The following is a 27,479-nucleotide window of genomic DNA, read 5'->3' on the forward strand; positions in this document are numbered from 1 at the left end:
ATATATAAAATATATTTCCCTGTTCACAATTTTACATATTCTTTGATGAAAATCACTTTAATTAGAATAGTATAGTGACACTGTCAGTTATGATTTTTACATATTTCAAATGTATTTTGAAGGTTTGTACTTCTAATTTGTTAACAGCTACAACAACTACTTAAAAGTGTTCATTATTACCATCCCAAGCAGAGATTTAAAAAGATGTATTGAGCGTACTGTCCAAAAATTTAGGTTATACTAAAATTTTTTGGCAAGTGGCAAATTTTAGCTTTTCATGAAATAGTCGTTAACAAGAAATATTAGGACAGTTGAATTCAGCATTATTTTCTGTTACGTATGAAACTAACCAACCTGTTCAGAATAGCCTGTGAGAAGATCCCGGGGTACATTATGTTAGTCTGGTGGTTAAAGAGTGTCTTGGTAGATACGTCAGGAAGATAATGGAGTGATATGGAAATGATATGATATGGCCCTTATTGGCCCTGCAAAAGGGGGTTCCTCAGTAGGCCTAAAAAATATATATAAGAGAATCGCAAACTTGTTTTAGGGAAAGGTAGGCCTTAATGACTTCCAGCGCCAAATCTGGAGGAATATATCCAGAACATGCAACCATTTTAATTTGCGTAGACAACTTCTATATGGCACACAGACAAGCAGTGGCCACTTTTTATTCCCAAAGTTTAGTGAGCTAGAATACGTTTACACTCAAGGGTCATGACGGATGTTAGGAGGCACTAAACTGCAACGGTGACACCCCAGTGCTATGGCTCTTCCAGCAGCTGGTTGTGCGGTGAACCGAGGAGTGTGAGCTGGAGGCTGATAAGAGAGGAATCCGTAGAACTAAAGATCAGCCTTCGTGAGCTGCCAGTCTGAAGTCCCCGGACAAAAGGGGAAAAAAGCTTCAGAAATGACTTTGAAGGACGACTCATCAAGGGTCTTAAGCAGAGTGAACATAGGTGGGAAACCTATTGTCCAAAGTCCATAGACAGTACAGTCAGTCCTCTGTGTCCTGGGGAGTGCAGGTGGGGTCTACCAAGGGTGACACAGATCTGGCTTCGCCCAGAGCGTCTCACGTTGCCAGCTTTCTGTCTTGACAGTTGTGATTTTCAGGGATGATTCAACTTAGAATCAATCTAGGGTTGTGTTTGTCTGTTAAAAGACCTATAGACAACCTGGGGTGTACACTCTGAGGTAGAATTGCTTTTAACAAGTGTTTTCCAATCTCCAATGTTCCTCAGCAAATTTTTCATACTTTCTGATATCCTCTTCACATCACTTCTCACGTACCTGTCACTTCTTTCCAATTACAGACGCTTCGGCTAAACTTTGCGGTTTATGTATGTGATTTACTCCGGGAGAGCGCGCCCTGTCTTTACAGTTTGATGACCCTTTTTTTTGGCAATGGACTGATGATCCCTCAGTGCCTTTGTGGTTCCGTAGCCAATATTTCTCCCTATCACTCTATTTAGTATTTTCCAAACATGTCTTCAGGGGTGTGTCTCTAAGTTTGTAAAGCCTCAGTATCCTTTAAAGCTCCAGGCAAATGCCATGCTCTTCGAGGTGGAAGTAGCACCTCCTGACTCTCTCTGCCATGCTCCAGGCACTTGCATGCTGGAAGAAGAATAGCAGATCCTTCCAAGCTGCAGTTTTCATTAGAATGTGTTGTTTTTGCTCTACTTCTATATGGTTCTTCCATGTCTCCCTTATTGCCCAGTGGCCTAGGAGTATGTGAGGGTGTGCACCGTGTAGTGTCAGCTGTAGAGCTCTATACATGTCCATTGAAGCTAGGAAGCCTAACACGACATTCAGATATTCTTATTATTAGTGTTAAAGTCTCCTTCTTATGTACACATTTGTCTATTTTATCTTGTTGTTCTGTCCATTTTTGATTCATACATTTTAAGGTCATTTCTTAGATGTTTTATTTATTTATATATTTATTTATTTATTTATTTAAAGATTTTATTTATTCATGAGAGACACACAGGGAGAGAGGCAGAGACACAGGCAGAGGGAGAAGCAGGTCCCTGCGGGGAGCCCGATGCGGGACTCGATCCTGGGACCCCCAGATCATGACCTGAGTCGAAGGCGGACACTCAACCACTGAGCCACCCAGGCGTCCCTTCTTAGATAAATCCAAATACATCATATCTTGCTGGTTAGTTGAAACATTCATCAGATGGAGTGATCTCTTTTATATTTATAATGGTTGTCTTAGATTTGATTTGGTTTGGCACGCCTGGGTGGTGGCTCAGTCGGTTAAGTGTCTGCCTGTGGCTCAGGGTATGATCCTGGGGTCCTGGGATCCAGCCCGGTATTGGGCTCCGTGCTGAGCAGAGTCTGCTTCCCAGTCTCCCTCTACCTTCCCCACCCCGGCTTGTGCTCTCTCTCATGTAAGTATTAACTTAAAAAAAAAAATTTGGCTTTATATTAATTTAGACTCACTAGCTTGTTATTGTGTTAGTTTCTTTATGGTATATCTTTTTATTTTTATTTTCTTCTTTTTTTCTTTCTTTTTATTTTTTAGAATCCAACTTTCTATATATTTCTCTTTTAGCATTTCTTCTTAATAACAACTCCTTTGTATTTTTTTTTAAAGTAAATTCTACTTAGCTCACAATCCTGAGATCAAGAGTCACATGCTTTACCAACTGAGCCTGTTAGACGCCCTACAACTAATTTGTATTTTAAATACGATCTGATTATCTCTTAGCAGAAAGCTCTAGTTCATTACATGTAATGTGATTATTAATGTATTTATACTTACTTATATATTCTTTTCATCTTAATTTGGATTTCTTCTTTGTACCACATATTATGTTTTCCTTTTATTTCTCTCTTTATATTAAGACTATTTTTGTCATTATATTTTCCCTTTATTATTTTAGAAGCTATATATATTTCTTTATATTCTTTTAGAGTTACCTAGAATTATAGCTTTTTCAAGATTGCTTTTCCTGCTTCGTTCCATGACAGGTAACTTTCACCACCATCTCTTGGATAGGAGAGGGGAGTGCAGTCATTTAGAACTCTACTTTGTAAGGAACAATCTCTTTTTGGAACTACCTTCTCTCCGACGTGGGCAGGCTCAGGGCTTTTTCTTCTAAACTTTGCATCTCATAAGGCCATCAAGATTAAGAGATTTTCCAGCTTCAGTAAAGTCCCTCAAGTTGAAAGCAGCTTTATTGTTTTGCTTATCTGTGTTCCTGTCACAACTTAAATTTTGACCTAGTAATTCTTTACCTTCTAGTTTTTATATGCTGTTAACAAGATTCGTTTTGTGTTTTATTCAGCATTGTAAAGGACTGATAATGTGGGAAAGTTGGCCTGAATATCCTAGTCTGTCCTAACACTATAAAAGAAATTATTCTCCTCCTCAACATCTATTCTTTTCCTGGCAACACATATAGATGACTCAGTAAATATACCTAAGTCAGTCAACATATAAATCAGGTTACCATCAGGAAATCGATGACACCCACACCAAAAATGGCAATTTGTGGGAGTTTGGCCAAGGGCCTATGCGTAATTGTAAATAGGTAAAGGGAAATAGAAAAGGGGTGGTGAGAGGCACCTGGAGAGTTCAACTGGTTAAGCAGCACATTCTTGATTTTTGGCTCAGGTGATGATCTCAGGGTTCTGACATCAAGTCCTGTTGGGCTTCTCACTCAGTACGGAGTCTGCTTGAGATGTTCTCTCTCTCTTGCTCCCTCTACCCATCCCCTGCTCACTCTCACTCTCTCTCTCTCTCACTCTAAAATAAATAAATCTTAAAAGAAAGAAAAAGGGATGGTGAACCACCCCGAGGCCAGTAATTGTTACTACCTGTAAACCTAAAATCCCAAGAAGGGAGAGTAGTTTCAGGAACTAGCAAGTCCTCAAGGGGTAGGAGAGGGCAGTGTGACAGGAGCCCTGGCTTTCAGTCAAGGAGTGCAGTCATTGCCAGCAAGTGACCGGCAGGGAGGGTAACGGAATACACGTTCTCTAATCTTTCTCTTACTCAACCTGCTGATCACGTATCGATGTCTTCTCTTGGCTAAACTCAACCTGAAGCCAAGAACAGAAGAGCCCGGTAGATGTTCTCTGTAGAGGTAGAGGCCAGCTCCTTGGGACACAGAGCCAGGCGAAGGGTGAAAATAGATCTGGATGGAAATGTGGGAAATATGCAGTCCTAGGCTAGTGTTGCAGATGAGGAGTCTGCTGACAAATCTGATAATTTGTGATTTGTGGAGTGGTTTGGTAGAAAGATGTAGAAACTCTGTTGATCAGTTTTCACTCTTAGAAGGGATACAAAGAAGACAAGTTATTTTTTCCTGAGTTTAATATTCTTTAAAACATCTTCCTACTTAGGTAATTCTGCTAATTCAAAATAATAATATTAAACTTTATTATTTTTTTCCAAAATGCACGCAGGTTCATAAGAATACACACGTGTGTGTGTGTGTGTGTGTGTGTGTGTGTGTGTGTGTGTAGACTCAAGGATAGCTACTAATGTGGTAAAAAGGACCAAGCCGACAGTTTTCATTCAGTATTCGTATGCTAGTCTCACTTTTTCAGAATGAAAACTTTGCAGCACTGAAACAGATTTGGCGATTTTGCTTTTCTCTTTAATTTCTATCATTACAAATCAGTTAATGTTTGCTAAGAGTTAGAAAAGAGAGATGAGTAAAAACAGAGAAGCAAATCCACACATTCTGTATTAGTCATGTTGGGCTTCCACTACAAGATACCACAGACCTGGTAGCTTAAACAACAGACATTTATTTTTCTCACACTTCTGAAGGCTGGGAACTCCGAGCTCACGGTGCCAGAAAATTTGCTTTCTGGTGAGAGCTCTCTTGCTGGCTTGCAGACGGCTGCCTTCTCTGTGTCCTCACGTGGACTTTCCTCTGCGCACACAGAAGCAGAGTGAGAACCCTGTGGTGTTTCTTTCTCTTTTTTATAAGGACTCTAGTCCTATCAGATGAAATTCCCACCCTTGAGACCTCATTTAACCTGAATTATCTCCTGAAAGGCCGTATCTCCAAATGCAGCTATGGTGGGGGCCAGGGCTTCAACATGTGATTTTTGAAGAGAAACAGCTCAGTCCAGAACATATTCCTCCCACCCAGTAATTACCACTATCAAAACTTAGTTTAAATCTTTCTGGATTTATATATACACATTTGGAGGTTTGGGGTTTTTTTGTTTTGTTTTGTTTTGTTTTAACCAAAAGGAGATCATACTATACATATTATTTTGAAATATGTCTATCTAATTAAATACATCCACTTTTTCATGACAGTAAACTTTACCTTATTTGATGCACAAACTATGGTGTATTACCAGGCATCCCAATTTTTTTACAGTGGGTTTATCCAAACCAAACCAGGCCTATAAATTGCATCCCTTCTAATCTAATCTAATCTAATCTGATCTAATCTAACCTCTTTTTCTTCTCTTAACACTGGGAACTTTGGAACAAGTCTGTTGTCCTGAATGTGCCCTACATTCTAGATTTGTGGAATGCTTCCTCGTCATTTTATTTATCTAGTTCCTCTGTCCCTTTTATTTTCAATAAACTTGAAATTCTTAAGGCTTCTGTTATAAAAGTCATTATTGTAATTAGTGGATAAAATGTTTGAAGAACCTTTTCTTTGGTAGTTGGTGTTATTGTCAGTATCCAGGATATGGTAAGACGCATCACATCAAGTGAGGGGGGCCCGAGTGGACCTAGCCAGGTGTTAGGACTAGAATTTGTGCAGACTCTTATGTAAAACTTTTTTTTTTTCTTCATGCATGCACAAATGGGGGAAAAGGCAGAGAGAGAGAGAGAAGCAGACTCCCTGCTGAGCTCATAGCCTGACACAGGGCTGAACCACACAACCCTGAGGTCATGACCCGAGCCAAGGTCAGACGCTAAACCGACCAAGCCACCCAGGTGGCGCTTCTGTAGAATTCTTGTGTAAGGTGATGTTCCCTACAGGATAGACTGAAATGGAGCTCCTGAAAAAATTACAATATGGCAAGAAAAACAGCATCTGGGGCAGGGATATCAGTGTGCATCTGTTTTTGTGGGCATTCCAGTTATTTGCTGCCAGTGCATTCTGATTGGTTAGCATGTATGCCATGTCAGTTGATCAATATTTCCCATAAGACCCTTGATCTAGTATAAGGTATCAACCAATAATATATTGGTTCAGAAAAACATTTGGCAATGGAGAGATCTCACGTGGAGAAATGGAGCACCGAGAAACCTAGACAAGCTGTGATGACATAGAATCCAGAAGCAGTTTGTAGTCAGATATTTAGAGAAGCAGTTGGCATTTAGGAGAGATGCTAGAGGTTTATGAAGTCCCAGCCACCAAAAGCGTGATTCTAGATTTCAGGGAAATTGAAAAACAAAGAAAACAAATCACAGCCCCCATCCTAGAAGTTCTTTTCTAGAGTCAGGCAGCTAAAAAGAGAGTCAGGTGCACAGAATGAGGCAAATAATTAAAGTTAGGAATCCTAGCAAGAACTATGTTGAAGAAACCAACGAAAGCTTATTTAGTGGAATTAGGACTCAGAGTTCGTTGCAACTTTTAGTCCTCAAATCTCTCCAAATGGGGATGGGACTTTTCCTAGATGCTGAGTCCCGCTTACTCACAGTGCAGGTGGAGATGAGGCTTTGTTGGCTGAGCGAAGGAGACCAGGATTTTTTTTTTTTTTAAGATTTTATTTATTTATTCACAACACACACACACACACACACACACAGAGAGAGAGAGAGAGAGAGAGAAGCAGACTCCATGCAGGGAGCCTGACGTGGGGCTCGACCCTGGGTCTCCAGGATCAGGCCCTGGGCTGAAGGCGGGCCCTAAACCGCTGGGCCACCCAGGCTGCCCAGGAGACCAGGATTAATTGAGTCTTCACAATAGCAATGGAATATGAGACAGAATTGCCCCTGGAAAAGAATTTCTGTAGTAGGATATTTTTCTCTGCACGTGATGAAATTCAGGACTAGAGAGAGGACAACTACTTTTAGGTCTCCTCACCCTATTTGAATACAAATGTTCTCTGAGTGGAACGCATTTTTGTCATCTTGAAATCTTTTGAACTTCACACATTAAATTTAAAGCTGCCATCAAACTTTGAAGCATGAAAGACAGAAAGCATTTGGCAAATGTGAGCTGGAAATGTTATCTTAAAGTAGCAATACACACACGCACGCACGCACACGCACTGACTTTTTAAATAATAAGTGACATCTAAATGTTATCCAGGATTTTCTCATTCTAAATGTTTTTTTTTTTCAATTTTGAAATAAATGTGAACTTCCAGCAAAGTTTCAAGACTAGCACAAATAATTTTTTTTTTCTCAACTACCTGAGAGCAAACTACCACCAAGATGACCCATCACATCCGAATTCCCCCAAAAGGGGTGACGTTGTCCCTGCAGACCACGCAACCATCACGATCATGAATGAAACGTGCATACGTGGCTGTCGGGTACTCACCCCGGAGGCCCCGTGCAAATCTTAGTTGTGTCAGTAATGACCTAAGTAGCGACGGGATCTAGAGTCCCGTGTTGTGAGTTACCAAGTGGCCTGTTTCCTTTAATCCGGAATAGTCTCAGTCTCTGTTTGACTTTCACGGCTTTATCAATTTTGAAGCTTACATGCCAGCTACCTGTAGAATGTTCCCCAGTGTGGGTTTAGCTCGTGTTTTCCCATAAATAATTTCAGCTGCTGCATCTTTGGCAGCAACATTACAGAGTGAGACTGTCCCCCCGCCCCGCCCCATTGCTGATATCAATTTGTCCCATTACTGGGAATGCTAACTGTGATCATTTAATTCATCAAAAATCTGTGAGGGCTCCTCGTTGAAGTTATTTTTAAATTTCTTTCTTTTTATATTTTATTATTATTATTTTTTTAATTTCTTTCTTTATACAATTAATAATTATTTGAAATCATGCAGAGCTCCTGTCCCCACCCCCTCCTATGCCCACCCACTAATTTTAACAGTTATTTATGCTTTGGGCCAATTAGTCCTTACCAAGTTGAGCCAAAAGTGACCTTCGAAGTTCATCATCCCTTCTGCTTTTATGGGTTGACATTCTGCTGTAAAGAAGAGCTTTCTTTTTCCTGTTTGTTTGGGTATTTATACATGTAGTATCAATTTATAATATGGTTAGGATTTATATCCCCGCTTTATTCAATGGGTTATAAGCCGGTACAACTTTTATTGTGATACTCAAATTGTCCCCAGTCAGCCCGAAATAGCACCTTCAACCTAGGTCCTGTCTGTGGCATATTCTCATGATTTGCAAATCTCCTTCATTTTTGATAGAACAGAAATCTGATATATCAAATCATTTTGTACTCCCCAGCCCCAACCATGTTATCAGCCATTTCTCCAAAAAAGTCCTAGTTCTTTCGAGTAGAGAATGATATCTGGAAAACAAGATGTGGATCCTAGATGAGCTCATGGCCGTTGGAGTGTTACTTCCTTCAGTACTTAGTAAACAAAACTGGGGAGAATATATTTAAATTAAATACAATATATTTAATTTAATTTAATTTAATTTAATTTATTTAATTAATATATTTAATTTAAATCTGTATAGATATACATACATGTATGTACATTCAGATTATATCTTTATTTAGTTTTATATCTATGTATATCTATTGAGACACCGAAAGGACATACGAATACCTGCTGTTTTTCTCTTCCCATGTTTATAATCTCTTCACTAACAATGAGAGATCCTGTGCGGGTCATGCCCTTGAATATCAGCTGGGTCATTGCTTCCCTTGCGTGTACTCCACTGATGTCATTACTCCTTCCTCCGTAAGAAAGCCTTTCTCACTCCGTTGTGGGTCCGACAGAAAAGCCAGGCTCAGCCCCACATGGACTGTCTGGCCTGCACTAATCGCCCTGCCTGTCCCCCATCCGTGGGGCACTTACCTTCCTGACCCCTTCAGCTCCCAAGGCAATGTGCTGTTCAGCCCTGAAATGGAGATGCCATTCTCAGTCCTCATCCCTGACTTCTCTCATTGCTCTGTTCCCCCTGACAGTTTCTTCACTCCCAATTTTCGGGCTTAAACACACACACAGACACACACACACACACACTGTGCTCCACATGCCTCAGCCCTGGCACCCTGGGATGCAGCACCACAACCCACTGGGATGCTCGCCTTCCTTCACATGACCCCTCGCTCGCTGTGCATCATATCCTACTGCTGCTGCCGGACGTGCTATCCTGGCCAACCTCACCTAAGAGTTTGTAGGACTGACGTATTCAGAAACAGGAAGGAAGTGAAGATTTTTATACATATTATTGAGCAATATATCTTTGGATTCTGTTATCTTTTTTCACTTAGTATTCTGTGGCTCTATCCCTGCTGTCCCCTGTCTACTCCATTGCTTCTAGGTGCTCTACGGTTTTGCAAAAAAGTAGCTTTACCACATTTGATAGATCCATTACTCCAGGGCTGGACAACTTCATAGGCCTCCGTTTTTTGTTACCAAACTAAATCTAGGTTCAAATTTTCTCTGGCTATTTAAAAAATTTCTTTAATTTTATGGCCTTTTGGTGTCATGTTGTTTTTGAGAAGCTTGTTATCAACCTGATTCTTCTCCTTCTTATTTTTTTTTTCTTGTAAGTGATCTGGTTTCCACTCTGAGAACTTTTAGAATTTTTCTCTATATCCTACATGCTTTTAAACTTCATTATAAAATATGTAGATGTAGGACGCTTGGGGGGCTCAGCCATTGAGCATCTGCCTTCGGCCCAGGGCATGACCCCAGAGTCCCAGAATCGAGTCCTGCATCAGGCTCCTGGCATGGGGCCTGCTTCCCCCTCTGCCTGTGTCTCTGCCTCTCTCTCTCTCTCTCTGACACTCATGAGTAAATAAATAAAATGTTTTAAAACAAAAACGAAACAAAAATATATAGATGTTTTTCCCTATTTTGGAAAAATATTATTTCTTTAAATATTTCCTCTCCTCCATTTATTTTTCTTCTTCTTCTTCCTCTGGCATCCTTTTTAGAACTCCTATTTCTATCCACCATGATTTTTAATTGTACTTTCCTGTTTTCTCTCTTCACCCTTTTCTGTGGTTCCTGAAAACAATCCTCAACCTGATAAAGCTCTTAAATTCAATTTTCAGTTATACTCTTACTTACCATTTCTATCTACTCATCCTATCTATTGTCATATTTCTTTTAATGTTTCTATTTCCTTACCTATTATTTCTTCTTTTGAAGGCGTTTTCTGGTTGTTTCTTATCGCTAATGCATCCCCTTCTGTTGTCGCGTTTAGTTATAATGCTTATTAAACTCACGTGTTGTGTGTTTCAGTATTTACTTTGGGTAATATATATGTTCATTTTGTTTCTGTTGTGTGGTTGTGTGCTGCACAACCAGGTGTCTAAGTATTCTGGTCTGGGAGTTTATGTTGCTCTAGAGGTATTAGCTACCTCTTATGACTCTAGGAGGGCAGAGCTGGAGTCCATTATATATCTTGGGTATATCTATATATCCCTAATTTATATCTTTCTGGGTTTGCATAATGGTAGTCATCATTTCCCCAATAATAGAACATCCTAAACCTCTCTCCTTTTCTGCCAGGTCCCCAGACAGCCTCAGTTTTCAGGGATTTGGTGTCATAAGTTGGAGCAATAGAAGATGGGCTCCTTAGATTTTAATTCCCATCATGCCTGAAAATTGGAGGAGAAGAATAAATGTCCAAGGGTTCAGGCTTTGTAAAACCTCTTTACAACAAGATTTCACCCCAGGAGATCCTGGGAGGCCTTCCTAACCCAGTGTTTGTTTCATTTATTGCTCTTTCCTTTTTAACATTTTGTCTGTAAACACATTTTTACCTAAGTTCAGTCATTATCTATATCTTTTGGTATTCTATTTTTTTCACATACAGGATATCCATGTCTCTACAGATTATTCTTACATTTTTTTGTATATTTTTTTTGGAGTTTGATTTGCCAACATATAGCATAACACCCAGTGCTCATATGCTTACATTTTAACAGGCACACAGTTTATCACAATTTTCTAAGTCATTTCCCTATTTGGGATATCTATGCCATTTTCTGTAATTGCAGTTAGACATTATACTGGGAAGAATTCAATTACTCTTGTAAAATAAATTCCAAAGTATAGGATTGCTATTGTTATTGCTATGAAGAGTAACATTGCCTTACCAGTGGACTGTTTAAATTAGTGATGCCAACAGCAATAGATGTGTCGTGGGAGTTTATCCAAAGTTTTGGTGGCTCTCTCATGTTATAAGTGAAAGTGTGATCATGGTGCTGCTTCTCATAAAGGGAAACACAACATTTGTTTTCAGATATGGGCATGGAATAATATGGAACAATATGTATTTTTTATAAGCACTTTTTTAAAGATTTTATTTATTCATGAGAGACACGCAGAGAGAAAGAGACAGAAAAAGAGAAAGAGAGAGAGAGAGAGAGAGAAAGAGAGAGAGGCAGAGGGAGAAGCAGCCTCCTTGCAGGGAGCCTGATACGGGACTCAATCCCAGAACCCTGCATGCCCTGGGCCAAAGGCAGATGCTCAACCGCTGAGCCACCCAGGCATCCTGAAACAATATGTATGAATATCAATATCAAGTATGGGGATGCAAATAAATAGATGAAAAGGTGACTTTTGTTATATTATATATTATTATTTCGGTCTGGTCCTTGTGCAATGATACATAAAAAGGTCCCTCTCTAGTTGGGAAGATCCAATGAAAATATAGCATCCTCCTCAGAGCAAAAGATTGTCTTCATGTTTTCAGATCTCCATATATCTTCTAGATAGAAATCTTAGAGTTTAGTATGGAAAGAGGGCAGGACAAAATATTTTTAGTGTTCCATACAAATTTTAATGACTCAATGAAATAGAAGAAAAAACATTTTAAAAAGCAGCTATTGAAGGGCACCTGGTTGGCTCGGTGGTTGAGCATCTGCCTTTGGCTAAGGTCGTGATCCTGGAGACCCAGGATCAAGTCCCACACGGGCTCCCTGCATGGAGCCTGCTTCTCCCTCTGCCTGTGTCTCTGCTTCTCTCGTGTCTCTCATGAATAAATAAATAAATATATTATATATATATAATATATACATATATATTATATATATATATATATTTAAAAGCAGCTATCAAAAAAGAAAGTCAAATATCCAGAGGCAAAAATGAAGATGGAACAAAAATCAGAGAAATAAGCAAAATAGTTTACCCTGTGATTGCCTGGTATTGGAAAATTATGGATTCTGGTAAATTAGAGTGGGAATATAGTAATACATGAGGACAGAAGGCATAGTTATGTGTCTATAGGGAGCAGGGAGTTGTAAGTAGCATTCTTATATAGATGCAGGTAGTAGGAAGACTAGAAAGGAGCTCACCCACCAGTACAGGGAATCTTTCTTCTATCTGAACTCTGGATGGAAAAAAAAAATTGTATTTAGAAATCAAAAACCCTAGCTCAGAATTTCCACTACTATTGTAGTACAGAAACTGCAAGCCAAGAAATATGCATAAAAATTGTCCTTGAGCCAGAGATGCTCCTGGGATGCCTGGCAAAAGTAAATGCAATGCTGGGAAAATATATATCACAGAAATGCTAAGGAAAAGAAAGATGGAATGATTTTATTAATATCAGAGGGGAGAGGGGGAGGAAGACTGTAGGAAAAAAAAGGAGATAAAGACGATGTAAGAAATAATTGCTCTACACATTCTATATAGAAGTCAGAAAGATATAGGAATTCCAAACTTGAATACAAGAAACAAATAGTCTAAAAATATGCACAGGAAAGGTTGCTAGTATTGCCAGGACAATTGATAAAGACAAATCATTTGGGAAACTTTAACATGTCTCAGTAATTAACAGAGAAATCTTAGAAAACAATGAATAAAGTTACAGCCCCACAGTTTTCCAACTTTGATCTACAGGGCTTGTATATGAAATGCTGCCCTCATATAACAGGGAATGCATGTTTTTGCATGGGCCATTTTATTAAAATGTATATTCTCTATCAGATGTAATGGCCTATAGAGGTCACAAAACAAATCTCACATAATATCAACGAATCACTAAGCTTACAGACCCTGCTTTCTGTCTGTAATTAAGTTAGATGTCAATAGTAGCACACACCTTCTATTTGAATACTTTAAAATTATTTGAACTAATGTATCATATTTATTACAGAAAGGATGATGGAGGGGGTGCCTGGACGGCTCAGTCAGTTGAGTGACTGACTTGGGTTTGGCTCAGGTCATGATCTCAGGCTCTTGTGGAATCAAGCCCTGCCTCAGCAGGGAGTCTGCTTGATTCTCTCTCTTCCTCTCCCTCTCACTCTTTCCCCTGCTCTCTCTTTTTATCTCAAAATCAATAAATGAATCTTTAAAACAAATAACTTGCAAACTAAGAATAGTGTTTGAAAAAGAATGAATAATAGTAAAAAATTCTAAAATTTGGAATGTAAGATAAAAAGACCATATGCTGAAATTAATATATTAATTTCAACGGCATACTAAATCTATATAAAAAAATCTGTAACCTTAAATGCATTCAGATAAAATTGAACAAAGGTAATGGTAAGCATAGAGTATAATATTGAAGTGAAAAAAATTTATAATGAGAATCTACGAATCCCATTTGAAAATACTAATAACTTAAATACTTCTAGCAAAACTGGTAAAGAAAAAAAAAGACAAGAATGAGTTAATGTTAGAAAAGAGGACAAAAATAGATATACAGAGTGATTTTCTTTTTTTTTTTCTTTCCTTTTTTTGGAAGCACAAGAATATAGTGAACAACTAAATGCAAATAACTGGAAGCAATAAACATGTTAAATATCTGAATGAATTTATAACCATGAATATTTATTTGAAAATGTTAATTAAATGAAAATATACATTAAGTGAGAACATACTCTGCTTCCTCACCCCACATGCAAAATATGAGAACTCAATAGTTTATGTATGAATCCTGGCACTTCTTTGTAAAATGGATAATCCCTGTGCTACCTGTAAACTCCTAGAAAAATCCAGGAAAAGAAGCAAATATCCCTAAACATTTGTGAGGTTGTATAATCCAGATCCCAAAACAAGACAAGGACAAATGATAAGTAAAACTGTCAGCCAATCTCTTATTTATGAAAACATCCTAAAAACATTAGTAGCCAATTACAGAAAACATATCATGACTAAGTAGAATTTTGTCCAGGAACATATGCATTTTTTAGCACAGCAAAGTGAAAAGCCTTCAATTATCTCCAAAGATGATTCAACATCTGTTTATGACAAAATCTCTTTGCAAAGTAGGAACAGAAGTGTTCTTCCTTGATCTGAAAGGGAATTTTCCAGGAACCTATAGCAAATATCACTTGTTTCTTTTTAAAAGTAAAATCCAAGAAACATCCTTTTAAAATGAAAAGCACAAAGTAAGGACCAGGGAATACTGCTTTCAATGCTTTTATTCTGTATAGCACTAGCAGCCCTAGACAGGATGATAAGAATGATACTTGAAAGTCATAAAATTTGAAAGAAGTAAACAAAGCTCTCTTCTTTTGGTGAGCAATTGCCTAAATTGAAACTAACAAAAATAAAAAAACTCTATAGATCAACTATTACAATCTCTAGAGGTTAGTAAGAAGACTCATTGTAAGACCAAGGTGAGAAATTAAATAGCATGCTTATACATGATAGAAAAAGTTATAAATATTATATATTGTTATCATAGTAGGAACATCATAAAAATAAATTAATAATGGTTGTGCAATCCTTTTCTGGAGCAGAATATAAAACTTTGTTAAAAAGACCTGAAAAACAACTGAAATAGAGAGACATACAATGTTTATGGACAGAAGACACTCCTCAAATGAGTTCATTAATTTAATTCATCCCGAATGCAACCCTCAAATGTCTTTAATAAAGTATGTGTGAACACTTGACTATCCCTAACACAGAGGTAATATTGAATACCTACTTCACAATGTAGTCTGACTAGATTAAAAACACAAATTTGAAAATTCAGTTTTAAAATACTTGGAAAACATTTTGTGACATTAGGAAATAAAGTGTTTCTTAAAAAAGTAAAAACAACAAAACATAAAAATCCCACAAGTACTCAAGGAGAATATTGAAATATTATTGATTTGACCATATTGATATTTAAAATATAATAAGTATCTAGAAAATGTAAACCACAGACTGAAAAGTATGTGTAATGCATATAACTCATAAAAGAATAATAGTCAAAATAAAAGAACCCCACAAAAATACCCAAAATGATAAACAACTCAAAGGAATATGTCAAAGAATATGAATGAAAAACTTAGACATAAAATATATAAAATTTATGAACCTCACTAGTAACCAGGGAAATGCTAATTAAAGCAATAAGAAGATTTTTATACCCATAATATTGTCAAAAGTAAAAAAAAATATGATAAGCAATTTCTCCATACATTAGTTGAAGATATTAGTTGAAGATCCATATATATTAGTGGAATAAACACATCTTATATTAGTGGAAGATACACATATATTATAACCCACTATTTATACTTCTAGTTATCTAATTGGAGAAAAAAAATGGCACACATGCTAAAAGAAATGTAAAGAAAAAAAAATCTCTTTGCCACACTGTAATGTTGAAAATGTGGAAATAACCTCCTAGATCTTAGTAATGGAACTAGAACATAAGCTGGAATTGACTTTACAACCAAATACTACTTAGCAGTTTAAATGAATGAACCAGATCTCCATGTACATTCATGGAAAGTTAGAAAAACATAATGCTGAGTGGGAAAAAAAAGGGGGATAAATAATATCTGTCAAATATCAAAGCTTATAAAATAATGGAGTATGTTTATTTCTACATCTGTGCCTATGCTCATGTCTACCTATATCTACCTACTTATCAACCTACCAATCTATCTAAATCTATATAGCAAAACCTGAAATGATAAACATTTACCTTAGGGTAATAACCAAGTCTGTGAGATCATATTCATTACTGAAAAATGATATGAATGAAGGAAATATAGTAAAATAATATGTGAAAACTAGATGTGGATCATCATAGTATGTTGTATTAGTTTTGATTCTTTTATATACATATGAAGAATATCTCATAATGAAAGAAATAGAATCTTAGAGGGAGAGAGACTTTATTGTTGGCTAAAAATGTTATTTATATGATTATTATATTTACCTTGGTTTGAGTCCCTGGCCTGCCCCATGTGCCTTATTCAATAAAGATAATAGAACCCATTTCACTTGGTTGTTTCAAGAATCAGTGAGATCCAATGAGACCTCGCGTGTACATGGGAAAATGTCTACTATAATTTGTAAGAAACTATATTAATGCAAGGTAATATTCTAAGCCCTATGTTGCAGGTTTCTAAATCTTGTGAGGTTTTCTCACTTCTAAATGAGGAAAACAAAAGAATCTTATAAAACCAGAGAATATTTTTTCATCCATGTCTAACTCAAAAATAAGCTGGAAAAAATCTATTTTAAAAATAGATTTAAAAAAAAAAAAAACTCTAAAGTAATGAGTCACTTGCCTGAAGTTCACTTATCTGAACTCTTTGGAACAAAAGTAGAGAAGGAAAATAAACGTTAAAAACAAATATACGACGGGTGCCTGGGTGGCTCGGCAGTTAAGCAGCCCACTCTTGATTTTGGCTCCAGGCATGATCGCAGGGGGGTGAGCTCCAGCAGTGCAGGACTCCATGCTCAGTGGGCATGTGCTTGAGATTCACTCCTCCCTCTCCCTGTGCCCCTCACCCCCACGTTCACTCCCTCTCTCTCTCAAATAAACCCTAAAAACAAAACAAAAAACAACCATATGAGTCCAACTATATAATGTTCTAGAAAAAGGAAAACTATGGAGAGATTTAAAAGATCAGTGGTTCAATAAGGAGGGAGTAGGGGAAGGATGAAAAGGTAGAGCACAGGAGGTTTGTAGGGCAGTGAAACTCCTCTGCATGATCCTGTAAGCTTGGAGACTTTCCCTTATGCGTGGTCAATATCCATAGTGCGGGTTACACAAAGGGTGAGCCCTCATGTAAACCGTGGACTTCGGTTAACAATTATGTATTAATGTTGCCTTATCAATGATAATCACTAGATCACCCAAATGATAAACGTTAGTAGGAGCGGGGGAGAGAGACTGGATATTTGACAACTTTGTACTTTCCAATCTATTTTCCTGTAAATCTGAAACTGCTATAAAAAAAAAAAAGTATATTAATTTAAAACAAACAAGAGTGCATAGCACCTAAGCTAAAAACCACAATACTCGGGCTCTTATGCAAATTTCCATTTCTCATATCTGAGGTGCTCAGACATTCTCTCAGGGAATCTTCACTCTTGTTTTAGTTTTAATTTTAATAAACTCAGTATATTGACTTCCCATTTGCATTCCCAGAAAGGGTACGTTCAAGGAAACAAGACAATTATTATTATTAAACAATTTTCATCCAGTAGAAAAAAGTGGCATTTGAAGGCCTGTCAGTAGAGCCTGGCTACTTGGCATTACCTGCTTGCCTGCTTGCTTGCTTGCTTTTTTTCTTTTCTTTTCTTTTTTTTTTTTTTTTTTAAGATTTTACTTATTTATTCATCAGAGACACAGAGAGAGGCAGAGACACAGGCAGAGGGAGAAGCAGGCTCCCTGCGGGGAGCCCCATGTGGGACTCGATCCCAGGACCCCAGGATCATGCCCTGAGCTGAAAGCAGATGGTCAACCACTGAGCCACCCAGGTGCCCTGCATTATCTGCATCCTAATTGCCATCTGCAACCCCCCAGAAGAATCTCCTAGCTGCCCTTGAACCTCCTACCCCAAGACTTCCCAGGATCCATCAAGTACATGATTAATACCCATCACCCCCAAAGACCTTCAAAGATGGCTCCAGGACTGTGACTGAAGTATCTCCTGATCATGGTGTCTTTGCCTTATTTGTTGTTGAAATTTTTGAGTATCAGGCACGAATACAAGCACTCAAAGAGGCAGAGCAACTCTGTGGAGATTTAGAATAGAAGTGAGAAACCAACCAACACGGATGAAAATGAAGACTGCAAAAAAAAAATATGTATAGCTTTAGAAATCCTTACTCTTAATTTCTGTATTGCTGGTTTACAGTCTTCCATGTGATAACGTAATAATGAATCACGCAGGAAAGATTAAATTAGCTTCCACGTGTTCTTTTTCTGAAGCTAGAAAAGCACTTAAATTTCTTTGGAAATATTTTTATCTGATCCATATTTTTTTAAGGTATGAGTTGTCCACATCTCCCCGAGGTCTTCTGTGTGCTCTCATGTTGAACTTCACTGCAGCTCTGAGTGTGGAGTCTCAAATTGCCTCTTTATAGCTCTGCACTGCAGTTCTATGAGCAATTGTAGCCTGATCCTCATTGTATAACAAATTCCTAAAATAGAATTTTAGAACAGAAGGATTCAGTAGGCACTTGCCAAAAGGTGTAACTTTGATTTTCTAGAAATTTTCAATTGTTTTGGAATTCTTGTGTTAACGACATTCGATAAATTAAGTTGAATGTTTTAAGAAACAACAAGAGGATATAGAAAAGCAAATATCTTATAATTTTTTTTTCAGACGAAAGAATTGTCAACATGCAAGTTCAGACAGTTACGAAATTCAAAACAATTACTAATGTTATTGGATATTTAAAGGGCTTGACATCTCCAGGTAAGGAGGGGTACAGATTCTATAATGTATTAACAATCTATTAAACCGTCACAAGAAAATGCTCTGTAACAATGTAAGAGCGTAATTAAATGTCCCACTGTAGCTGTAGCTCGTTCATACTGCTCGAAGAGTGAGTCAGTCAGTATGAAACCAAGAAGTAGGTCTTTATTCTCTTTCTTACTTTCTTCAAAAATAAATCTAAATAGAGAGCATAAAGGGGGGAAAAAAAGAAACCAAAATGAGAAGAGAGTTTAGACTCGTTAAATTGGCATGTTCCTTATGAAGAAAAGCTACCCAAACCAGCGTGGGTTTTTTGTCTGTTTGTTCTTCGTCACCATACCATAACCACTGGAATTTTTGATTTTATCAAGAGAGGACCTTTTAGGGAAAAAAAAAAAAAAGTTTTTGTGATGTCTTTTTCTCTTTTTTTCTTTATTTTATTTTATTTTATTTTATTTATTTATTTATTTATTTTAATGATTTTTTTTAATTTATTTACTTAGGATAATCACAGAGAGAGAGAGAGAGAGAGAGAGAGAGGCAGAGACACAGGCAGAGGGAGAAGCAGGCTCCATGCACCGGGAGCCCGATGTGGGATTCGATCCCAGGTCTCCAGGATCGCGCCCTGGGCCAAAGGCAGGCGCCAAACCGCTGAGCTACCCAGGGATTCCCCCCCCCCTTTTTTTTTAAAGTAAACATGTTTATCTCCAAAAATGAATCTTTCAGGGTTAACCTATGTTCTGTGTCTGGCCCGTGGTCTACTGACAGTTCGGCCTCACGTCTGTGTGGCTTTAGGTTTTGAAGATGCTGATGGAAATGGTCCCCTAGCTGAACTTTAAATAATTTTACACCTCGCGTTGGGATGTTCATGGCGTCTTCAGATAACATCATGTAGGCTAAAAAAGTAAAACTAACGAATACATGTATTAATGAAGAGAGTAATAGCAACACTTTGAATACACTGAGGTTGAGCCGCGTAGCACTCTAGAAAGTGGCACAAACTTGTGCCACTTCTGTTGACTTGGTTGGGATATTTACTCAAGTTCTCCCTGGAGAATTATTTTTCTCCACAACTTCAGTCAAATTGTCCCATAATTGATAACCCGGAGAGTTTTGAGATCAGGTTTTACATCTCTCCAAGTTTCCTGCCAGCCAACTCTTAAAAATATTTACGGAAGGTTCATATTTCCTCTAATTTCTTTCCAGTAGCAATGTTGAACAACCTCTGATTTTAATGTCTTTAAATGCAAGGTATAAATGGATTTGGAAATTGTTATAGTTGCAATTCAACTATTTCAACAAATTTCCATCATAAGAATCTCTAATTGAAGCACCAGAAATATTTATCATCATTGCTACATGTGCTAGTTTTTGTAGAAAAACCAAATTATACAAAACTCGCTTTAGGGTAAAATAACTTTCCTAACTGAAATTCAATATAGGAAAAAAAAAATCAGTTTCTTAAAATCAATTTACCAGTAGTATTCTTCAGTGTGTAATAGACAAAGCTTCTCAAATTCTGTTTATTTGAATTCTATGCAAAAATATTGGCTGTTCACTCACATGATTTTCTTATTTAATGACTCTGAAAATTAGAAACAATCATTAAGGTTTTTAGATATGGTTTATCTAGAATACAGATAATCCCAAGCAGAACTTTCACACATATCTGGGAGGTGAGTAAATAAATTCCCTGTGTTTCAACATTTGCAACCACTCTCTTTATATCATTAATTAAATTTTGATAAAATGTTGGCAGATCAAATTCATTGCTGCTTTTAAAATCAGTATGGAAAACTGAAATAACTTCATGCAACGATTTCCCGTCAAATGGTTTTTTGACACCATGAGGTAAAGGAGTAATTCATTCCTTCCACATACAGGTAGTATTTGCTGTGTCAGACACTGTCCCAAGTGTAAGTAAGTCACTTACAACTCAAAGTAACTGAATGATGTATGTTTTATTTGTATTTCCATTTTTATTTTTTTTAAAGATTTTATTTATTTATTCATGAGAGACACAGAGAGAGAGGCAGAGACACAGGCAGAGGGAGAAGCAGGCTCCGTGCAGGGAGCCCGACGCGGGACTCGATCCCAGGACCCTGGGGTCACGCCCTGAGCCAGAAGCAGATGCTCAACCGCTGAGCCACCCAGGCGTCCCTGTATTTCCATTTTTAATTTAAGAAATTAAGGCACAAAGAGCTGAGATAAACTTTCCAAGGTCACCCACCTCGTAAATTGAATATCCTGGGTGCAAACCCGAGCAGGCTGGCTTCAGTGTCTGCGCCATTGAGCTACAGGACATCTCTGAGTAAAATGGCACTTGCTGTAGAAATCTTTTTACACGGATGTGTGGGAGCACTTGATGAAATAAATGGAATTCTATACCAGTAACACTTAGTGGCAGCAAAATCAGAGGAAACTCTGGAGATTTGCTTTTATTCCACCTTATTATTGACAATAGTCAGTCTCTTTATGTTGTATCTGATGGATTTTGTATGTTCTATGAAATATGTGAAAAGAAAACTTTTACAGTACTTGGATGACTGTTGATGTTGATTTTTTTTTTCCTTCAGAGAAACCAGAGGAGCTAAAACTCTGAGTTGGAGGCTGTAATTAATTCCCTAAATACTTCATTTATTTCAAAATCCATATATGACTACCACATTGTTTGATATTTACAGCTACTGAATAACTGCTCCCCGTCACATGTATTAATAGCTCATTAATATTTACTGAGCATATACACATTGTTTACAGGGCACTTCCCACTACGATCCTGGAAAAATGTTAGATAAACGTTTCACTGTGGCATATTTGTATCCTTCCTTAATTAATATGCATGTTGCAAAGGACAGTAATATGGGTCTAAGCTTTGGAATCATAATTGAGTCCAGCAGCTGCCTCTGCTTTGATATACACAGATGCGTGAACCAAGACAGTTGGGTGAAAAATGTCAAAGTAGGTCTTAATTATTAGGACAGTTTTACATAATTGTGGCTCAGTTGTGCGATAGGATTATGTAAATGTCATCAAATTCATTGTTGAGGTCTATATTTTGTTTTAATGGCCCTCGCTTCCTTCTCTTTGCAGACCGCTACATCCTAGTTGGCAGCCAGCATCCCGCGGCGCCCAGTTCTTACGGACAAGAATGGGCTAGCAGCACTGCCGTAATCACAGCTTTCATCCGGGCCTTGATGTTAAGAGTCAAGAAAGGGTGGAGGCCAGACCGCACAATCGTTTTCTGTTCATGGGGAGGAACAGCTTTTGGCAATATTGGCTCATATGAATGGGGAGAGGTAAATGCACACTGATTATTACGCTTCTCTCGCTCCCGTGCTCTCTCTCGCTCTCTCTTTTCGACTAAAGTTGACACAACAAAGCCCTGGAAGCCAGGGATAAGAACGTACCTTGCAGCAAAGTTGTCCCATCTGCTAACTTGCTAAGATCCCCCATAAAAAAGGAGGGGGAATTAGAACACAGTGAATTGTGTGTGCTCGGCAACAATCTTATCTTGTTGCTCCCAGACCAACAGACTCATCAGAGTCATGGACCCACGATTGCATTTTCCTGCTTAGTGTGTTTCTCCGCAGACGAGCTTGACAGGTACTGGACAAGAAGAGATGAGCTGATGCACACAATCATTTTTTTTTTTTTTTTGACTTTCTGGCAATGATCTAGAATTAGGAAACAGTCTCCTATGTTAAATATCTACTACCTTCGCCTCATACCGTAGCTACACGGTACGTAGATTGGCTTCAAAATAGGGGTCTCCTTTCTTTTTCCCTTTCTCCTCCCTTCCTCCACCCCATCCTCCTTCTATTCTTACATCTCTCTCTCTGTTCCTTCTTTCCCACAGATCTATTAACCGACCGGCCTACCTAAACTGCCTTAGGAAGCCTTTGTCCAAATGAAATCTAGAATGCATTGCGTCATAGCTAGAATGCCACTGGTACCTTTAAGTTCCAAATGCTTTTGATAGGTCTGAGCTTCTCAGGTGCATTGTATTTTTAATGGGATACGACAACTGATAATTGGATTGATGCCGTATTAAAAACAATGAGAACGTTATAAAGCTCTTAGATATTCTATTTATGATTTTTTTTTTAAAAGAAGGCTAGTAGAGAAGTGTAGGAAAAATCTCTACAGTTTTCTCTAGGAAAATAAAACTATTTGATGTTCTAATTTATTTACAAACTCAGCTTTGGAGGAAAAAACAGACAAACTTAAATATCTAATAGGAAATTCTCCTATTTCATTTTTTTATTTAGGTACTCAAAGAGAAAGTTAAAATATCTATTGACTTCAAAGAAAATATCAAAATGATACAAAAGAAAATAGCAAGTGTCTTTTCAATTTGAAGAAAAAGAAGTCTTAAAAATGGAAAAACTTTAGAATTTATCAAGATATACATATTGTAAATTAGATTATTTTTCTATCCTCAAATTAGTTGTGTGAATATCTGTTCCATTTTCAAGAGAACTAAATCAAATGAATAAATTCTATTGCTGAAAGGTCTTTAAATTGACAAATTTTTAGTAAGATGGAAAATGTAAGAGCTGAACCAACCTCTCAGACTTTTAATCCAAATTACTTACTTCAAAGACATAAACAAGTTAAAAAACAATTTGGAAAATATATTTGCGTTCTGAGCTGATTTTAGTATTTCAGAATTTTTTTCATCATAAAACAATTATTTTAGTTTCTTGCAACAGTAAGTTACATTTTTAAAAAGTTCTTAAAGAATCTTTTTAAATTCCAAAAATGTATTCCATTATATCATACAGCCTTCTCCATATCTATCTAGTGACTTTCACATTGAATTTATATCATCCTAAATTAACATGCATATTTCTAAGCTATGTTCTCAAAGTAGGCTTGTCCAACATTAGTCGTTCCCAACATACATCCTGAGCCATGCAAGGGGGAGTGCATTGCAAAAGGTCTGAATTTTTTTAAGCATCAAGCATCATTGCCTGTAAACTGAATCAATGTGGCCTTGCATGTATGTGGACAATTATATTTTCATCATTCCCATTCATTTAAAATATTTATTAAATGAATCTTACAGAGAGGTAGCTGAATTTTCAACTTAAAATAGGGGTCACATACTGGTTTGCTAGGGAGGCTGGCTCTCACAGTCTCCTGACTCCTAGTGTTGGAGGAAGAAAGCTAAGTTCCTAAGACATGAGGTAGGACAGGGCTTTTTAGGTGTTTTCTATGGAATTGTCACCATGACGATTGGTTATTATTAAATATCTGTGCAAAAAGGGAGGGATTTGACAGTGGCACCTTAATAATAGCCTCAGTGGTCTTCAGTTTTGGGGGACAGGGCTCAGCTAGAAAAACTAGTCTGCGGAAATCATTTTATGCTACTCATGTGCATAAAACGCATCGGGTTTTATTTCCAGTAATATGTTCAGGGACAAAGGTGTATTATGCCCCATTTTGCTCAGGATAAAGAGCTACTTCATGTAAAACGTAGCTCATTGTCTCAAAGGAAAGGCCTACTTTGATTAATCGCTGAAGTAGTTTGCCCATGTCTCTTCTCTGATTCAGTAGCTATAAAATTAAGTGCTGAGGCTAGAGCAGACTTTCCGTTCTGCACTCTCTAGTTGAAGCTTACTCTATGTGAGCCATGTAAGAACATTTTCTTCTAAGATTTGACTTTATTCAGGAACATGCTTGAAACTATTTTGTCATGTGTGATACGTAACCCCTTATCCCCTTTATTCAAAATCCTTTCGGGACCTTGGTACACTCTAACACACTACATTTTTTTTTTTTTTTAAAGAGTAGTTGTGTAATGTAATGATTCTAAGTAGGGAGTGTTTACAGTTCAACACAGCACTGACAACGTAAAATGTGTTACTTTTACTTATGGAGCTTTTTGGTTTGTTTTGGTTTGGTGCGGTTTCAGGATTTCAAGAAGGTTCTGCAGAGAAATGCTGTGGCTTACGTTAGTCTCCATAGTCCCATAAGGGGTAACTCAAGTCTGCATTCCATGGCTTCACCATCTCTTCGGCAACTGGCAATAGAGGTAAGATGAACTACTTTTTAGTAAAATGATTATACACAGCTGCCTAATTCTCTGCAATTTGCCATGTCCCGATGTTTTCACTTACGTTTTTTAATATGCACAAAGCCATCTCAGTTTTTAAGAAATAATCTATTGTTTATATTTTCATCAATATTCCTTTAGCCAGTTTCTTACATTCTGCACTCACTATGGTGATAGTTATAGATTTTTACAGTTAACAGAGAACTATGTAAAAATGTCAATTTATTTCTTAAAACTTGAAGTTAGCTCTCAAGTTCCCAATTCTGTGAATCTTGACATTTTGTGGTAAACGTGGCTATTTTTAGGTTTCTTCCCCTTCATTCATGTTTTGAGCAAATTTGAGACCTGCCCTATCCTTTCAACAACACCCTAAGCCCCCTAAAAGCAGGATCTGTGTCCAGTCTCTAGAATATAGTGGTAACTAATTCCAAGATAGCTAGAAAATAGTATTTGAAAAATGCTTATGGAAAGGGATAGCATGCATTTTCCTGTAGAATAACTTGAAATAAATTACATAGTTTGTGATAATGTCTCACTAGAGTTTTTTTGTTGTTGTTGTTTTTGTTTTTAAGAAAAATTTAGTCACTCTGGGGGCACCTGGGTTAAGCATTTTAACTCTTGATTTCTGCTCAGGTCATGATGTCAGGGTCCTGAGGTAATCCCAGCATCAGGCTCTGCCCTCAGCACAGAGTCTACTGGAAATTCTCTCCCTCTGCCCCTCCCCCTGCTCGAGCTCACTCACTACCCACCCCCCAAATACATACATACACACGTACCTACATACAGAAAATCTTTAAAAAAATTAGTCACTCTGGACCCTTTCAAAGAATTTTTCAGAACATCTTTCCTGTTGATTAGTTGATTCTGTGCTTTTATTTTTACATTCTTTTTATGACTTACCCTACAGATGAAATGATGTGTGTTATTTCTCAGAAGGAAAGTAATATTACCAGCCCTGGGGGGGGTGGTTTCTTCCCAACCCGAAGGGTTACTGGTATATATTAGAAATGACCTTTTAGATGCCCACAGAGTTTCCAGTGAGTATCCTAGAAACTGAGCTAGAAAGAGAGAGGGATAATGAACGGTGCTTTAGTTTAGCCATAATGCCTGATTGAAATGTAATGCAAACTAACATTTTATGACTTTCATAAAGCATTTTCTAGTTTAATAGTTTTCATTGACATTTCCATATGTAGTATAATAAAGAAGATATTATGAGAGATGAAATAGATAAATCCGTACATTTGAGAACAGCCAAACCCCACTGTGCCTGTCCTAAATTATATGCAGGTCTGTAAGTGACTTCCTCAGGTGCTTTATACTGCTTTGCATTCTGTGACTCGTACCTGCCTGGAAAAAACTCAGAAGAAGAAACTCAGCTGCAGATGTCTCTGTTAGGAAGTTAAGCTATTTCTGTACAAGTGAGTGTCCAGGAAGAAAGTGTGAGTTCAAGTATCTGGCAACTGGGGAGGCTCAGTTGAAAATTTCTTTTCTGTCTCATATGTTACAATATTGGTGTTTTGAGAACCTCGGAAGATATGGAATCGGTGAGATTCATAAGCAAATAGAAATAACAAACTAATAAGGACTGTCAAATCTATAGAAATATCTATCTATAGAAATGTCTGAGAATATACTGCTTTTATTTATTTATTTTTTTAAAGATTTATTTATTCACGGGAGACACAGAGACACAGAGAGAGAGGCAGAGACATAGGCAGAGGGAGAAGCAGGCTCCATGCACCGGGAGCCCGATGTGGGACTCGATCCCGGGTCTCCAGGATCACACCCTGGGCCAAAGGCAGATGCTCAACCGCTGAGCCACCCAGGTGTCCCGATACTGCTTTTAGAATACCTTTGCACATCTTATAACAGAACTGCAAAATACTAGAATTTAAACCTAATTATCTAAAAGTATGACATGGTTTCTCAATAATGGATAGTGACATGGAAGATGTACCTTCTTATCTGTTTGGGGGAGAAAACTTTTTGTTCTATGGTTGAAAATGTTTCTATACTAATTTGAGAATTGGCATATAAATTCTAATTTATTCAAAGAAAATTTCCTTTCAGTTGAGAGAGAGCCTATATATGTTGACTATAGGACAACTTAGAAAGGTAGGATTATCACAAATTCAAACAAAAGCATACGCAGTTTTTATTTTATTTTTTAATTTTTTAAAGATTTTATTTATTTATTCATGAGAGACATAGAGAGAGAGGCAGAGACACAGGCAGAGGGAGAAGCAGGCTCCATGCAGGGAGCCCGATGTGGGACTCAATCCCAGGACCCTGGGGTCACGACCCAAGCTGAAGGGAGACGCTCAACCACTGAGCCCCCCCAGGCATTCCAGTATATGCAATTAAAAAAATGAGTGTAATGGGGATCCCTGGGTGGCTCAGTGGTTTAGTGCCTGTGTTCCACCCAGGACATGAATCTGGAATCCCAGGATCAAGTCCCACGTCGGGCTCCCTGCATGGAGCCTGCTTCTCCCTCTGCCTGTGTCTCTGCCTCTCTGTGTGTTTCTCTCTATCTCTCTCTCTCTCTCTCATGAATAAATAAATTTTTTTAAAAAAATGAGTATTACTTAACTGTCTGTATTGAGTTTTATTAACACAAAACAAGTAAATATGGAAATTTAAGACAGATTTACATATAATAATTTAATGCCACTTTTCTTTAAAATATATAAGGACACTTAAAAATA

At 37.5% G+C, this 27,479-nt stretch overlaps 1 protein-coding gene across 2 annotated transcripts in view; it reads left to right on the forward strand.

Moving 5' to 3' along the window:
- Positions 1-27,479, forward strand: part of NAALADL2 (N-acetylated alpha-linked acidic dipeptidase like 2) — an 880,849-nt gene that overhangs the window by 561,490 nt on the left and 291,880 nt on the right. For both annotated transcript variants that reach the window (XM_055308319.1, XM_055308320.1), the window contains exons 7-9: positions 18,618-18,710; positions 21,804-22,009; positions 24,631-24,750. In XM_055308319.1, the coding sequence (XP_055164294.1) occupies positions 18,618-18,710; positions 21,804-22,009; positions 24,631-24,750 (419 nt within the window). The remainder of the gene's footprint in view (positions 1-18,617; positions 18,711-21,803; positions 22,010-24,630; positions 24,751-27,479) is intronic.

The sequence above is a fragment of the Nyctereutes procyonoides genome, unplaced genomic scaffold (genome assembly GCF_905146905.1).
Source record: "Nyctereutes procyonoides isolate TBG_1078 unplaced genomic scaffold, NYPRO_anot_genome, whole genome shotgun sequence".
Lineage (NCBI taxonomy): Eukaryota > Metazoa > Chordata > Mammalia > Carnivora > Canidae > Nyctereutes > Nyctereutes procyonoides.